The sequence below is a fragment of the Pelophylax lessonae genome (assembly GCF_965119305.1).
Source record: "Pelophylax lessonae genome assembly, chromosome: 6".
Lineage (NCBI taxonomy): Eukaryota > Metazoa > Chordata > Amphibia > Anura > Ranidae > Pelophylax > Pelophylax lessonae.
In genome coordinates this window covers 278,204,228-278,220,955 of record NC_138773.1, presented here as the reverse complement: position 1 = coordinate 278,220,955, position 16,728 = coordinate 278,204,228, and the positions used below count along the sequence as shown (strand labels likewise).

At 48.3% G+C, this 16,728-nt stretch overlaps 1 protein-coding gene across 1 annotated transcript in view; it reads left to right on the top strand.

Moving 5' to 3' along the window:
- ARL6IP6 (ARF like GTPase 6 interacting protein 6) overlaps positions 1-16,506 on the top strand; it is a 34,191-nt gene extending 17,685 nt beyond the window's left edge. Inside the window, exon 4 of the mRNA XM_082262435.1 lies at positions 16,264-16,506. Coding sequence (XP_082118561.1) covers positions 16,264-16,357 — 94 coding nt within the window. The 3' untranslated portion in view covers positions 16,358-16,506. The remainder of the gene's footprint in view (positions 1-16,263) is intronic.
- Positions 16,507-16,728: the final 222 nt, after the last annotated feature.

Below are 16,728 nucleotides of genomic sequence, written 5' to 3'. Positions count from 1 at the left end.
AACCATATAAGCTCCTTGAGGGCAGGGACTGATGTGAATGTACAATATATATGAAAAATCATCGTCCTGCCTGGATCTGTCCTTGAGGCCTGGTTCCCCTCCTGGGTCCATGTAAACCTTGTGGTGCCCAGTGGGGCCACCTTTTTGTTGTAGCCTGTGTTTTTTTCTATACGGCCGCCATGTTTGTGTAGTCCGGTGGCCATTTTCTTGTGGTTTGTCATTGGAAATGGTGGCGGCCATTACAGTGGAGCCCTGTGGGTGGGATAAGCCCCTCCTTATCCCCTGGTGCTGACTCCTGGATCATTTTACTTCCTGATCACCGTACGTGTAGTGCAGATTCTCCTGGTGGCTGCAGGTGCCGGTTTCTGTGGGTGGCGAGTCTGGTAGGGTCCTCTCCCTCTCTGCTGAGGGCTGCCTGCGCGGTGGGGGTTGTCCCTTAGCAGTGTTTTACACATTTTGTGGGGTCCCTTAGTGATTATTTGGAGCACATTTCCCAACCTGATCCCCTCTTTGAGGCTTCGGGCCCTCCAGGTCCCAACCATCCATCCATCCATGCACTGACAGCGGTCCTGGAGTCCCTTGTATCCTGGGTGGAGGTGACTTGCCGGCGACTGGCTAGCAAAAGTGCCCCACGCCTTCCCCTGCCGCATCTGTCTCATCAGATCCTGAATCTGATTCGGCCATTGTAGACGTGGGTCACCCTGCTGGGTCTGGAATCCTCCTCACATTTTAAAGACAAAATGATATGGGGGTTGGGGGCATACCTAACATTTCTTACTACTACAAAGGAGTCCAAATTACCCAGATAATGAAACTACATTCTGGACAGGGTGCAGCTTTTGCAGACCTTGCTAGATGTGCGGAATGTTCATCCTGCCCCCCTGTTTGAATATTTGTTTCCTCCCCCTCCTGTATTACCTAGACCCTTCAACCCAGTATTGACTCCCTATTTAATTCCCAGATGGTTTGCGCCTAAGTGTAAAATAGACACCATTATACTCCCAGCTGTGATCTTTAGGCAATGTCGCCTGCTGTCATATTTTGCAGTATATCATCTGATCTTTATTGATGGAGTGTATGACACCTTACATATCTGTCTGAGATGTATACATTAATTGGATCCTGAGGAAGCTGTTTCAGCGAAACGCGTAGATCCACAAGCAGAATATGTGATGCATTATAGACATACATTATGAGATTTATATGATCGGAGGATTTGCATATATATAGATGTATTGTGTCATATTGTTTGTAATTTTTAATAAACCTACTATACCCTTTTATTTATTTGTTGTCTCCATTGTTGATATATAGGCACACTCAAAGTCCCCATATCCAGATTTCACCTGGTTATACAATTTATTTACAATTTATCCAAGGGGATGGTGCCAGTTGACCCAGAGTTAGACCATTTCTCTCTATAAAAGTTTCAATCCAGTATTGACTCTTTTTTTTTTTTTTTTGTCCATATGGACTCTGTTAAATGTTCTGCAAGCCTTCTCTCCCTTCATATTCCTCTACTCCACTTTCTCAATCCGCGTCAGGCTCTTGGCATTACAGCAACAGTCATCTTCCAGGAGTGCAATAAAATTGTCAGGTGTAAATAATAGGGATAAGTTCAGAAGTTTTATTGCACTCCTGGAAGATGGCTGTTGCTGTATTTCCAAGAGCCTGACACTGATCCTTCGGTCGAAGCATCTTCAACATTGGTGTCAGTGCAGCTGATATGTCTGCCCCTCCTCTACTCCTGCCCAATCACAGAAGCCTTTGTATTATGTGAACTAATACACAAAATACAAAGGCTTCTCTGAATGGGCAGCAGAGGGGCGGGCATAGCTGCTGTAAGTGGCTTTCTCTCCTCTCACAGTCCTAAACCTGTCAGATGTAAATAATAGAGATAAGTTCAGTAGATGTCATGCACCTCATTGACCTAACTTATTCTGTGCCTGTACTTTTTTCACAAATTGGCGGAATTCCTAGAATTCAGCTTTAAAATAGTCTGTCCTCTACTACATGATGTACTACTTCTGCCAAGAGGAATGCATTGTGGAATTCTAACATCAGAATTCTTCACGCAGAACCACACCAGCCTTGCATTTCATAGCTGTGAGATTGGGATGGCTTTGCTCACTTACAAAGGTGCCCCTGCTGCTAGAATCTGTGTCTTACTGCTGTACGCTGTCATTAAATCCTCAGGCACTATGCTGCTAGTCCGTCCCTTCAGCTCTTTAGGGACACACTAATGTAGTAGTTGCCAGCTGGAACCACAGAATGCAGGGGGAAGGCGCAGGCATCTGACACACCCAGACAGTGTCACTTTAAATTAGCAATGCTATATAAATTTTAAACTGCTAGACCTAAATATTTTTTTTTTCAACATCTTAAAGTGGCTGAGTCATTGAGTGTTTTTTAATTTTGGGAAAGGATGAATTGCCTGTATTCATGCAAGGCATCCTTCAAGCACCATCCATAGCTCCCTTTTATGAACACTGCATGGGGACATAGCTAATTGTAACTATTCCACTCTATATTTTTTTGTTATTTGCCCAGGGAACGGGCAGAATAAGAGAAACCGAAAATGCTTTATTGGTTCCTCTGTACCGATTTCCAATAGCTGAGTAATTACTGAGCCAACTGGATGGTTTAAGAGAATCGTTGAGAGGGAACAGTTGCACCACAAACCTTTAGGCTGTTTATTGGCTTCTGACTATTTAAAATGTTTTATTGAAGGAACACTAAACATAAATTACAATGTGGTTTAGGTAATCAAAGAATTTAAATACTATTCACTGTCTGTAAAAATGTAGGTCTTCGGAAGAGAGGTTATTTAAAAGAAAGCAAACTTAAGGGCATAGTTCACCTTTATTGAAAAGCTGCCTATGCAGGTAAGGGCTCCTGTAGATAAAACAAACTGTGCCACTTTGACCAAAGTTGAATAATGACCCTACTATAGGTGTAGGCCATTTATGTACTTCACGAAGCTTGACTGAATAACTCCCAGAGATCACATCATTCTTGCTAGGACATTGCCAAGACATGTTTGGCTGTTACGGCTCACATTCCATCCCCATCACAGGAGTGAGCTCAGATAAAGGCCAATCAAATGCAGAAAGGTATGATGCCAGGAGAGCTCCTTAAACAGTCTCCCTCGCAGTCCTCGATCGATAGCCAGATAAAATAAATACCAGGCCTGGTCTGATGAAGTCCCGGGCCCGGGCGCATGGAGCACCGGCCGGTGTGTGGGAAGCGCTCTGCCTGCTGCTTCTAGCCGGGTGTGCTCCATGCACCCTGTCCTGGGACTCCGTCAGACCAGGCCTGGTATTGATTTTATCTGGCTATCGATCGAGGACTGCGAGGGAGACTGTTTGGGAGCTCTCCTGGCGTCATATGTTCCTGCATTTGATTGGCCTTTGTAATGAGGCTCTGACACTTGGGTGCTGTTGCTGGTGATGGTCCCTGAAGTAAGCACTACCATCAGGATTTGTTGATCACTGGTCTCTGCACTCACTTTTCTCTGTGGACTATATATGTCACCTGCTTAGCGCTACACCTACTTTTTAATATTCTATGGATCTGTTATTCAGGATTTTGTGTTAGCTGCTTTAGGTATATGAGTTTACATTGAGCTTGGCGCAGTATATTACCATCTCTAACCCACTGGGATAGTTACAAAGCCTGTGTGTCACTGGCTGGGTTTCCTCCACTGTCCAACAGGCTCCTCTATTGGATACAGTGGGGACACTCCCTCAGCCCAGATGAATCACACATGGACACATGCAACCAGCATAACTACCGATCAGGCTCCCCTGATAAGCAGATGGAGCAGACTATGATTTGCCTGCTGCTCCCCGTTAAGCAGGCAGAGCAAACTATCCTCCTTCCTAGCACCTATCTAGGAGGGTGCTGCATATAATAATTACACATACACACAGCCAATCAACAAAATCTGCTGCTTCTGTGTTTATGATGGCAATTTGCATATACAGTACTCCAGAATGTTATGAAGAGTGATCAGATGAATTGCAATTCATTGCAAAGTTCCTCTTTGCCATGAAAATGAACTTAAAGCGGAGTTCCACCCTGGATTTTTTTTTTTTTTTTTTTAAATACCCCCGGGACAGTCAGGGCTAGTGCATGCCACAATGGCTAGCCTCTGATCTGTCCCGGGTTGCACTTACCTGTTAGGACAAATACTTACCTTGAAATCGTCTTGTCCAGCGCTGTCATCTCAGATGTGGGCAGCTTGAAGCCAACGAGATCCTCTTCAGCATCCTCTTCCGCCTTCTTCTGTCCCTCGATGCCCTGCGCCGGCCCGCCGTCACTTCCAGTGCGCGCGCGTCATCCCTCCACAGCTTCTGGGCATGCCCAGAAGCTGTTTAGAAGGGGATGACGCGCGCGCCCCGGAACTGACGCCGGGGCCGGTGCAGGCGCATTGATTCCTGGGAGCGATGACGTTCAGCTCCCAGGAATCATTGCAGAGCCAGGAAGTGACGACGGGCCGCGGCCGAGGAAGAAGGAAGTAAGGTAAGTATATTTCTCTTACGTCCTCCGACAGTCGCCGCCTCTTCATATTCGTCACATATGGGGTATTAGACTTTGCTCCGAAGGAGTAGCTAGGCAACAGAATATGTTAACAATAAAGCTTTTAACATATCCCACCCTCAAGGGGTGGTCCCCTCAGTCAATACCCTCCTACTTCCTGCAACCATATCTCAGTTTTAATGTCTAGCTTGTCAGGAGTGGCTGGCTCTCTCTGTGCTGGGACTTTCTGTCCCAGACTCTTTCTTCTTTTTAAAATTTTGTTTGAGTTTTCTCTCTACCTTTACTTAGCTGTTATTTTGTCAGCGTTAGTTAGTTCTTCTGATGAAGAGGATCATGCGGACTGGGTCTCGGGCTGATCCCCCTGGTCGCGGGTCGTGGGTCAGTGGCTTCCCAGTCTGCCATCGAGCGTTCAGCCAGGTAACGCTCCTGGCACAGTGAACGACCCATCCCTGTTCGGTGCAGGGATGATTGGTGAGGTGGCTACCTCACTGGACGCTGTGCGGTTTCTTAACCCCCATTGTGTGCGTCTTGAATGCGACTCTCCCTGCCTCATGTGCAGCGGCTTGTTCGCCTGTGCGGGTCCCCCACGCCATGTGAGGTAAGTGTATTTATGTGGGGACCTGTCTGTCTGGGGGGGTGTCAGTCTGGGACTGTGTAACCTGCCTCTAATCACACTGCTTGTCTCCCTATCTCTCGGCTGCATGCTGTGGGCTGCAAGGGGGGGGGGGGAGCTGTATGACACTGTGTGTGTCAGACTGGTCAGTGTGAGAAGCTGTGTGCTGTGGGGCATGTTTTTTTGGCATGTTTGGGCATATACAGCGATCGCTGCGGCGATCTGACATGTATTCTGATTTGGAATGTAATGTGTGTTTTAATGCACTGTGGAGCGGCGTTTTCGGCGCCAAACGACGCCATTTTGCCTACACTCGCTCCGGCCGCATGTTTTACATGCATGGCGGCCATTTTCTTGTAGCCTCCCATAGGCTTTCATAGAGCGCCCTGGCAGCATCACTTCCTCTTTCCAGGAACACCGATCGAGGCAGCAGCAGCGGCGAGGGTCTCCTCAGGTTTTATCCTTCTGTTCTTGCTATCCATTGCCTGTGTTCAGTTTGCATATTCCCTGTGGGGGTCTTATTGTGCTTGAGTGTGGTGCGGTGGGCTGCGCTTGCCGCGCTTGCTTAAAAGGGGCAGTTAACCCTTTGTTGTCTGGCATTACAGGGGCAATGGATTCTCAGGAGGGCAAATTTCCTACAGCATTGGTGGAAAGCCAGGGGACCGCTGTTTCGCCCCCAGGGGGGGATTTAGCCACTATTGTGGCTGGCCTTGCTGCTCAGGTGCAGATGCTGGTGGCTGCTCAATCTACTAAAAGGCCCAGAGTTGCTCTTTCCTCTGATTCTGAGGGTGAAGGTGATGGGGCTGTTATGGCGGGGGCCTCCTTATCGGGGTCCCGCTCCTCTCTTGATCTAGTGGGGTCTGAGGTGGAGGCTGAAGTTGAGGGGGTTGATAATTCTCCCCCTGGCTCGCCTGAAGAGCTTGCAATCATGGATGAGTTGATTGCTTCCATAAAGCAAACGCTGCGTTTGCAGGACGAAGTGTGTCCCCCCGCTGCCTTGGCGGCTTATGGGACGCAGAGAAAACGCAGGACGCCGCAGGTTTTTCCCTGCAATGATGATTTTCAGCGCGCTGTTAAGGATCAATGGCGCAATCTGCGCAAACCTTTTGCGGTACCAAGTAGATTCAAGCTGCGTTATCCTTTTTCGCCTTCCACTGATGAAAGGTGGTGTGTGTGCCTCCCCCAGTGGATCACGCAATTGCGGTTTTGAACAAAGCCACTGCGATTCCTGCAGAGGATTCCCCTGTGTTCCGTGATGCCACGGATAGGAGACTGGAGTCTCTTGCCCGTCATACTTATTCTGTTACGGGTTCTATGCTTAAGGCTCTGTTTGCTTCTCTCATGGCGGCCCAGGCGATCGCAAGTTGGACGCAGATGCTTAGGCGTGTCCTAGTGGCCGACTCGGCCTCGCCGGCGACCCTGGATATGGTGGATCAAATCCACCAGGGTGTCATGTATCTGTGTGATGCGGACCTGGACCTGGTTCCGTTGGCTGCACGTGTGCACAGCGTGGCGGTGTTGTCTCGCCGCCTGGTTTGGTTAAAATGTTGGTCGGTGGACCAATCTTCACGTAAGACCTTAGCCAATCTACCTTATGATGGGTCTCGCCTTTTTGGGGAGTCCCTGGATGTGTTGATTAAGGGGATCACCGGGGGTAAGAGCACTCTCTTGCCCCATTTCCCCAAGGCTAAGGGGGCTTCTGGGAAGAAGCATGCTAATTTTCGGCCCCCTCAGGGGTCCTTTCGTGCCTTTCGGCCGCACTACAAGGGCAAACCGTTCAAAGGTAAAGGCTCTCAGAAGAAGCCCTGGTCTGGTAAACAGAAGTCCGGCCAATCCGGATCTGCAGCCCATAACAGTTCGGCCTGAAGGGGCGCCCTCACCCAGTTTTGGGGTGGGGGGACGCTTGCTCGGTTTTCTTCAGCCCTGGTTGGCCCGTGTGAGGGACAGATGGGTTCAGGAAATCGTTCGATCTGGTTACAAGATCGAGTTTCTCTCTCGGCCGGAGAGCAGATTTTTTCCCTCAAATCTTCAACTGTCTCCAGAGCGCTTGCGGGACCTGCACCTGGCGGTGCGGGACCTGAGGGCTCAGGGAGTGGTGGTTCCGGTGCCTCATCGGGACAGGTTTCGGGGGTTTTATTCCAATCTGTTCACCGTGCCCAGAAAGGAGGGCAAGGTTCGTCCAATTCTGGACTTGAAGGCTCTGAACCGCTCTGTGCGAGTTCGCAAGTTCCGCATGGAATCCCTGCGGTCGGTGGTGGCTGCCCTGGTTCCGGGGGAATTCATGGCCTCCATCGATTTGAAGGATGCGTATCTTCACATCCCCATTTTCGAGGGTCACCAGAGATACCTTCGATTTGCCATTGCGGAGGATCACTACCAGTTTGTGGCGTTGCCCTTTGGTCTCGCCTCGCCTCGGCTCCGCGGGTCTTTACCAAGGTGCTTGCACCGGTTCTGGCATTATTGAGGGCCCAGGGCGTTTCTGTCCTGGGGTATCTGGACGACATTCTGGTTCGGTCTGCGACCAGCCAGGGTCTGGAGAAGGACCTGTCTGTCACGATGCAAACTCTGCAGGAGTTTGGTTGGACGATAAATTTTCCAAAGTCGACACTGAGTCCGTCGGTTCGTCTTCCCTATCTGGGAATGATTCTGGACTCGGTGCAGGCGAAGGTCTTCCTGCCGGAAGACAAACTCAGGACTCTCCAGGAGGAAGTCAGGTCCCTCAGGGACGTTCCGCACTCGTCTCTGCGGACGTGTATGAGATGTCTGGGATTGATGGTCTCGGCCTTCGAGGCGATTCCATTCGCCCAGTTTCACACGCGGGGTCTCCAAGCGGAGATCCTGTCCAGGTGGGACGGGCGACCTCAATCTCTGGATCTTCAAATCTCGTTGAGTCATCGCACCAGAGGAAACCTTCTGTGGTGGCTCCAGTCCCCGTTGGTGTCCGGGGGCAAGTCGTTTCGTCCGATCTCGTGGACGGTAATCACCACGGATGCCAGCCTGTCGGGCTGGGGTGGAGTTCTGGGCGTTCTGTCCGCCCAGGGGACTTGGTCGGAGGGGGGGTCTTCCCTTCCGATCAACATTCTGGAATTGCGTGCGATAAGTCTCTGTCTTCATCGCTGGACGGACCGGCTGCAGGGCTGCCCGGTTCGGGTGCAGACGGACAATGCCACGGCGGTGGCCTACATCAACCACCAAGGGGGCACCAGGAGTGCCCGAGCGGCTCGAGAAGTGGCCGACATTCTGTCTTGGGCCGAGACTCATGTCCCGGCGATAACGGCGGTTCACATTCCGGGGGTGGAGAACTGGCAGGCGGACTATCTGAGTCGCCAGACCCTGGATCAGGGGGAATGGTCTCTCCACCCGGCTGTCTTCCAGATGTTGTGCGCGAAGTGGGGTCTTCCAGATGTGGACCTGTTCGCGTCTCGTCTCAACAACAAGGTGAAGAGGTTCGTGGCAAGGACGCGCGACCCTCGGGCAGACGCGTCGGACGCGTTAGTGGCCCCGTGGCATCAGTACAGGCTGATGTACGCGTTTCCACCGATTCAGTTGCTGTCCAGGTTCCTTCGCAGGTTACACTCGGAACGCAGCACGGTGATTCTTGTGGCACCGGACTGGCCTCGCCGGTCCTGGTACGCAGACCTCGTGAATCTGGCGGTCGACGCCCCGTGGCGTCTGCCTCTTCGAGACGATCTACTGTCTCAAGGACCGATATACCATCCTGCTTTACAGTCGCTGGCTTTGACGGCCTGGCTGTTGAGACCGAGGTCCTGAAGGAGAGGGGTCTCTCTCCAGAGGTCGTTCATACTTTAATCAACGCGAGGAAGTCTTCCTCAGGGAAGGTTTATTACCGTACTTGGAAGGCCTATTTTGCCTGGTGTGAGTCCAGGGGGTTTTCACCCCGCACGTACTCGGTTTCCCGTGTGCTGTCTTTCCTTCAAACGGGTGTTGATCAGCGTTTGGCGCTGGCTACGATAAAGGGTCAGGTGTCTGCACTGGCCGTTCTGTTTCAACGTCCCGTGGCTTCCAACTCCTTGGTTGGCACCTTTGTTCAGGGTGTGCGGCATCTGGTCCCCCCTAGGCGGGATCCTCTGCCCCCTTGGGACTTGAATCTCGTTCTATCTGTGTTACAACGTGCTCCTTTTGAACAGATCAGGGAGATCTCGTTGTCTATGTTGTCCAAAAAGGTCGCCTTTTTGGTGGCGATCACTTCGGCTCGCAGAGTGTCGGAGCTGGCGGCTTTGTCCTGCAAGTCTCCGTACCTGGTTATTCATTTGGATAAGGTGGTCTTGCGACCTAATCCTTCGTTTCTTCCGAAACGAGTTTCGGAATTCCATCTTAATGAGGATATTGTCTTGCCTTCGTTGTGCGCGAAGCCTAAACATCCAAAGGAGGTGAGATTGCATTCTCTGGATGTTGTTCGGGCGATAAGGGTTTACCTTAAATCGACTGAGTCTTTTCGAAAGACGGACTCCTTGTTTGTTCTTCCAGAGGGTCCTCGGAAGGGCATGGCGGCTTCGGCCTCTACCATCGCCAAATGGATCAGGCAGACCATTGAACAGGCCTATGCTTTGCAGGGGAAGGTTCCCCCTGTGCCTGTGAAGGCGCACTCTACTAGATCTCTGAGTACGTCTTGGGCCTGTCGTCATGGGGCTTCTGTAGCCCAGGTGTGTAAGGCGGCGACTTGGTCGACCGTACACACTTTCACAAGATTCTACAAAGTAGATGTTCAGGCATCGGCGGATGCTTCCTTTGGCCGCAAGGTTCTTAGTGCGGCTGTTCCCTAGGGTCCCTTGTTGGGGACTCCTGGCTGTTGGGATAAGTTTTGTATCCCCTGGTTTTTTGTCTTTTCCTGGGTTGTTGCTCCTGTTGAGCACTTGTTTTTTGCTGTTGCCCAGCTGGTTTCCTTCCTTTGGTAAGGTTCCTTTCTTTGATGCGGAGACTGCGTTGCCTTTCGGCGCGGATGCGTTTCCCACCCCTCATGTTTGCACTGCTTTGGGACGTCCCCATATGTGACGAATATGAAGAGGCGGCGACTGTCGGAGGACGTAAGAGAAAACGGAATTTTTGTAAAATCTTACCTGTAAAATTCCTTTCTCTGAGTCCTCCGACAGTCGCCGCCCCCGCCCCTCTTTTGGGGTTTGGTTGTATACTCTACTGCTATTCCACTAAAACTGAGATATGGTTGCAGGAAGTAGGAGGGTATTGACTGAGGGGACCACCCCTTGAGGGTGGGATATGTTAAAAGCTTTATTGTTAACATATTCTGTTGCCTAGCTACTCCTTCGGAGCAAAGTCTAATACCCCATATGTGACGAATATGAAGAGGCGGCGACTGTCGGAGGACTCAGAGAAAGGAATTTTACAGGTAAGATTTTACAAAAATTCAGTTTTTCTTCGCTATGAGGTAAGTAAAAAAAAAAAAAAATGCGATTATCCATTTCTTTTTCAGGTGACCCGGAGCGAGAAGATGGAGGTAAGTATAAAATTAGGGTGGAACTCCACTTTAAAGTAGAATTATAGGCAAAACTTTATTTTTTTCATTTTTGATAGAGTAAGGGAGGGTATAACCCCTGTCAGATCTTTTTTTTTTTTTTTCAACATCTGTGTCCCATTGCAGAGATTTCTTTTACTTCCTGTCCAATAGCCAAAAAGAAAGTGAGAGGAAATCCCTGCAAATTAGGAACTAGTGTCCCCATTGGAAGATTTCCCATCTAGACTCTGATAACAAAAGTATTTTGCTTAGATACGTTAAGGTCTATGTTTGGACTTTTTTATTTTTTTGTATGAAGTTGTTTGGTATCGAGTAGTAAGACAGGAGGATTTGCAATCTGGACACGCCATAAAAGCTGACTGCTGTGAGGTCGATTAAACATGGGCAGTACATGGAGCACTGTCGGCACTATCTCAACATTTTATTACGGTGAGCATCGGTACATACTGTGCGCCATGTGAACTTTCATTTTAATTTGTTTTTACAATTCATTGTCAAGTAATTAAAAAAGCTCCAGGAGAGACAGCCTCCGGGCAGTAGTTTGGCACCATTAGTTTAGTGAATAAAATGTTACTCCAGGCATATATATTTGTGGGTATATAAATAAAAAAAAGTTACTCCAGTTGTGTGTTCATTAAAAAAGCATTAGGACAAAGCTACTGGAGTGAAGTGCTGAAAACAAAGATTCTCATACAAAAGTGAAGCTAGTAAGATACCTTGTGATTTTTTTCTTTTTCATCTTGGCTCCCCAGAGCCCCCAGAGCTGGCTTCATGAATGTCAGAGAATAAACATTATACCTGCAACCAAAAGGGCTCATGCACAGTTAGTTATTAGAAGCAGCAGAGAACACCCATTATTGGGGGAAAAAAAGGTAAGTTGCAGTCTTTTCCACACCAAAATAGTGCAAATGGTTTTGGTTGGCATGCTATGCCACAGTTCCTTTTAGATTATCAGCAAAGCTGTCATTGCAAACAAACTAGCCTAAAGCCCCGTACACACGTAGCGATTGTCGGCCGTAAATATTCGGCCGCCGAACGATCGGCCGATTGTCGGCTTGTTAGTATGATGCTTCCGACAACCGACAGCGACTTTTCGGCCGAACAGAATCTGTCATGCAGGCATTAAAATTTTTGTTGGCCAACACCAGAACGGCCGATTGTTCGCCAGTCAGTACAGAATTCGGCCGACAAACAGCCGATTAGCAAGACCTGGCATGCTCAGAAAAGAAAAAACACACGGAAAGTTAACCATCACATGACATCACTTCTGCAGTCGGCTGTTGTTGGCCGACAAAATTCGTGTGTAGTCTTTTGCACTTTTCAGCGGACAGGACAGCCCTGGACAAAAGATGGCCGATCGTTTGGCCGACAATCGGTATGTGTGTACGGGGCTTTAGGATACGTAAGCTGAGAACACTTAGTATCAATGGCTTTCTAAAATACAGAGCCAGCATGTCCCAGGGGCCCTTGCAACTGCCTATACAAAACCAGCTTCCTGAAAACAAAAGCTACTTTAGTGCTGGTGACTCATAGGGGTTGATTTACTAAAACTGCAGCTCTGCATAGAAACCAATCGGCCTCCAGGTTTTTTTTTTTTTTTTTTTTTGACAAAGCTTAATTGAACAAGCTGAAGTTAGAAGCTGATTGGCTACCATGCACAGCTGCACCAGATTTTGCATTCCCCAGCTTTAGTACATCAACCCCATAGTTTCACTGATGCCGGATAATACAGGCGGCTCTATACTTCCAGCACTATGAGAATATAGAGCTGTGGCTCTTTTTTACCAAAAAAAGAAAAGTTTTTGTATTCTTTTTAAATAATTCAAGGTGTTTTGTGTATGGACAAAAAGATTGGAAGGGAAGATGAATTTTCCCATGTTCATTCACAGAATGCTTTGTACTCTGTCAACAGATACTACATCTGTGAATGGACGAAGGGAAAGGGGGGCACGAACAATGGGCTTTTTCATCCCTACAGCCCTGCCTGTATTTTCCGTGTGAAACAGAGTTTATGGCCCCTTTCACACAAGCGGACCGTTCAGATCCGCCTGTCTGTTTTTCAGGCGGATCTAAACGGATGCCCAATGCATCTCTATGGGGCATCGGATGTCAGCAGAGACATGTCCGCTGACATCCGATCCGTCAAATCTGGACGGATAGAAACCCTATTTTCCATCCGTCCAGCGGATCAGATCGGATGAGAAGGGACAGAGGGTCTGATTCCCCCATAGAGGACAGCGGGGACCTGAAAGCTGTGTCTCCGCACACAGCGTGGAGACAGAGCAGCCATCCGCCTGCTCAGCAGGGGGATCGGCGGATTGATCCCCCGCTGAGAAAAAGGGAGTCCGCCGACGGACTCCCCTGTGTGAAAGGGGCCTATAGCTACGCAGCAGGGATCCAGATCTAAGGTTTCCAACATTGATTCTGCTTTATCCACTTCCCACCCGTCCACACTGTACTGCGGACGGTGTATGCAAAGCGACGTACCCGCCCAGCGCCCACTGGGATTTTACACGGCAAGAGCCTGTCAGCAAGTACCGGCCAATGATTCATGGCTGGAACCTGCTGATCGGCTGTGTACAATCTCTGCCCAGAGCTCTGTGCTGACAATCCACACTGAGCTATTTACAGAGAGAACAATCTCAGTTTCTCATCTCTGCAAAGCAGGGATGAGAAACTTGGAGATCTTTAAAACAGCCACTTTACACATAATTTACATAGTTAGGTACACATTTAACTCCGATTGCCCTAGATGTTAACCCCTTCACAGCCAGTCAGTTTACCCCAGTGTCAGTTAGTGACCTGTTACAAGTCTCTGAACACTGCTGTTAGTAGTATTTAAAAAAAAGAAAAAAAAATCCTGTATATGTACCAGAGTTTGTAGGAACTAGAACTGTCCTAGAATCATTGATTGGAACGTTCATGAGCCGTATAAGGACTGGGTGTCCCTGGAAGGTGGCTTCACTACACTTGATTTGGCTACGTCCCCGTGGTTGAGTCCCACTCATTTGCCGCCCTCTCTTCGGCTTCACCCTTTGATCGGCCCTACTCTCCTATCTTTCCGCACAACGTGCAAAATGCATGGTGTCTCGAGGGCCCAGGGTCCGATGACCCCGCTCAAACTCAATCCTGACTTTCCCCCCGGCATGCACCATCATTACTTACTTGACCACTGGCCGCAGGCACAACTGCGCATTCACCATGTCAGCGACGGAGAGGAGGTCTTTTCGGCCTCTTCTATTGCTCAGAATGCAAAGAAACCCCTTGTCCCACCTTGGTCCTAGCTTTTGCTGGCCCACTATGTGCGAACATTCATTAGAAAGTTCCCCTGTCGGGACTCCCCGACCACGTTTGATGGGCTCTGTCAGCGGGAAGGCCCCCTCCGTAGGCTTGGCTCCATCACGCTCTCTCTTCTGTTTGAGGACTCGGGTCAGCTTGTTCGTACCCGCTGTGCTGCCTGGGAGAGGGAACTGGCCTGTTCGTTCTCTGAAGACGAATGGGAGCAGATCTTCTTGAAAAACCACAAATGTTCGCGGAACGTTACGACCCAAGAAAACGGTTATAAAATTGTTTCTCGGTGGTACCGCACCCCGACGCTCCTTCACAAGATTACACCTTCCATACCCTCCACTTGCTGGAGGTGTCTGGCGGACACTGGCTCTCTCCTCCATATTCTGTGGTCTTGCCCTCGATTGACAGCTTTTTGGACGGAGGTCCACCGACTCATCAAACAGGTGACTACGGATGATCTGGACTTCTCACCGGCTCAATTCCTACTGCACCACTCCCCCTCCTCACATGCTTCCTACACAAAATCGCTTACAGTCCAGATGATCAATGCGGCACGCCAATGCGTTCCTGTTCTGTGGAATTCAACGCAGGCACCTACGATTAAACAGTGGCTGCGTAGAATTGCTGTTATCGCGGAAATGGAGGAGCTCATCCATGTTGCCAATGACACCCCCACTAAACATCACAAGAAATGGGCATGCTGGGCTCACTTCACAACCACACCGGAATTTGCTACACTTAACGCTTAAGCTACGTTTGTCTCTTTGGTGATACACCTTGGTTTGGTATCATGTTTTGGGGCTACTTAGATGGTACATTGGTTTTCCGAATCGACACCCTCAATCCCGATGTTTCTATTATTGTTGGCTATCATTACATACGAATTGGCATTAGCTCCCCCCCTTTTTTTTTTTTTCTCTCCTCTTTCTCCTGTCTCCCCCTTCCTTCCCCCGCCTTCCCCTTCCCCCTCCTTGCCCTGCCTCCCTCCTTCTCCCTCCCTGCCCCCGACCTCATTTAGGTGCTCTGACCTGTCTGGCTCTCCACACGGCTCGCACCTTTCCACAGCCCTTCCTGACGACCATTTTTTGTTCTTTCTTTTATTTTCTCCTTTTTTGATTCCCCCCTCCCTACCGTTGCTGTGCCTGGGCCGGTTGGGCCCGGAGCGCGTTCATGTGCAAGGTCATGACCCTTTTGGCTTAGAGTGCCTCACAGTGGTTCTCCTTTTCTTTTGTGTTCCTAAGCTGTACGGGGTTGTTACTGTTTTTCTGTACTCCCTCACATTTTTGGGTATAGGGATTTTGGATCTGAACCTTCCCCTCTCGGGGTTTGGTATATACAGGTTACACATTCTATGCAAGATTTGACAGATGCTCCTGGACCGATACGCATAGCTTGGAGCTTGCGACGCCTTACGTTGGTCCTGGGTCTTATTGGCCTTTCTATGTCTGCAAATGTGGGTGGGGAACTCAATTGTTTTGATATATACTGTATATGTATATTTACTTGCATATGGTTGTCATTTTTGCTGTATTGTATCTTTATTATTCAATAAAACGTTTTGGAAAAAAAAAAAAAACTGTCATGCAAACCAATCAATATACACTTATTGGGATTGTTTTTATTATCAAGGACTGAGCAGACTACATTTTGGCCAAAATGTATTGCAAAGTTTTTTGATTTTCTACATTTTTTTTATTGACTGTGATTTGTAGCAGAAAGTAAAAAAAAAAAAAAAAAAGTTTTTTAATCGTTTTTCCTTTTTATACCACAAAATAAAAATAATAATTTGAAAACGCAGTGGTGATCAAATACCATCAAAAGAAAGCTAATTTGTGTGGGAAAAAAATTATATACATTTTGTTTGTCTACAGCATTGCAATTGCCAGTTAAAGTCACGCAGAGCTAAATAGCAAAAAAATGACCTGATCATGAGGGGGTAAAATCGTCCGGAGGTCAAGTGGTTAAACAAAGCGATTAGTTTTTTGGGCAGTGTTAGGGGTGGGGAACCATTACCTCTTGCTTGGTTTGCTTTAGCTTTCCCACCCAAATTTCTCTTGGTGTGGTTTTCTTAGGGAACCTTAGGATAAAATCATTACTAAATATTGTATTCTCTTTTAATATTGCACATTTTGATGCGTTTGCTATAGACATACAAACATGCAGGAACATTTCTCTACAAAATGACTTCTGGCTATAAGTTGTATGGAACACAGCTTTAGACTATCCCAGGTGTCTGTTGTTGTTTTTCTTGAATAATGTTTAATTTGCTATTGCATATACTAATTGTAGAGCTGTATAATTATTCTGTTTATTCTTCTCTTTACAGGAAATTGACAGGCCACTCTTTCCACGTGGGTTACACCATGGCAATATTAAATGGCATTGTAGCTGCCCTCACTGTTCTCTGGTGTCTACTCTGAATGTAAAGAATGTTCTTCGAGGATCTCAGTTTTTCTACTTACAAGGAATGTGCCCTTTTTTTTAAACCAATAATTGTCGTCCTAAAGTGAACCTGTCACATGAATTAAGCGTACAAATAATACTAAAGAGCAGGCACCCTACCTACAAATACCTTTTACATGCATTAAGCCCTCCTATTGCTGGCAACGGCACCATCCAAATTGGTGCAATATCGAAAGTGGTGCAACATCGAAACCTACGGCGCCACACCGATTCCTAAAAGTAGTTCCTACACTACTTTTGGCGACTTCGGGGGCGATTTCAATAGACTTCTGTGCATGAACCCGCACAGATGTCTCTCATATCCCCCCGAAGTCAGACAGAAATGCCA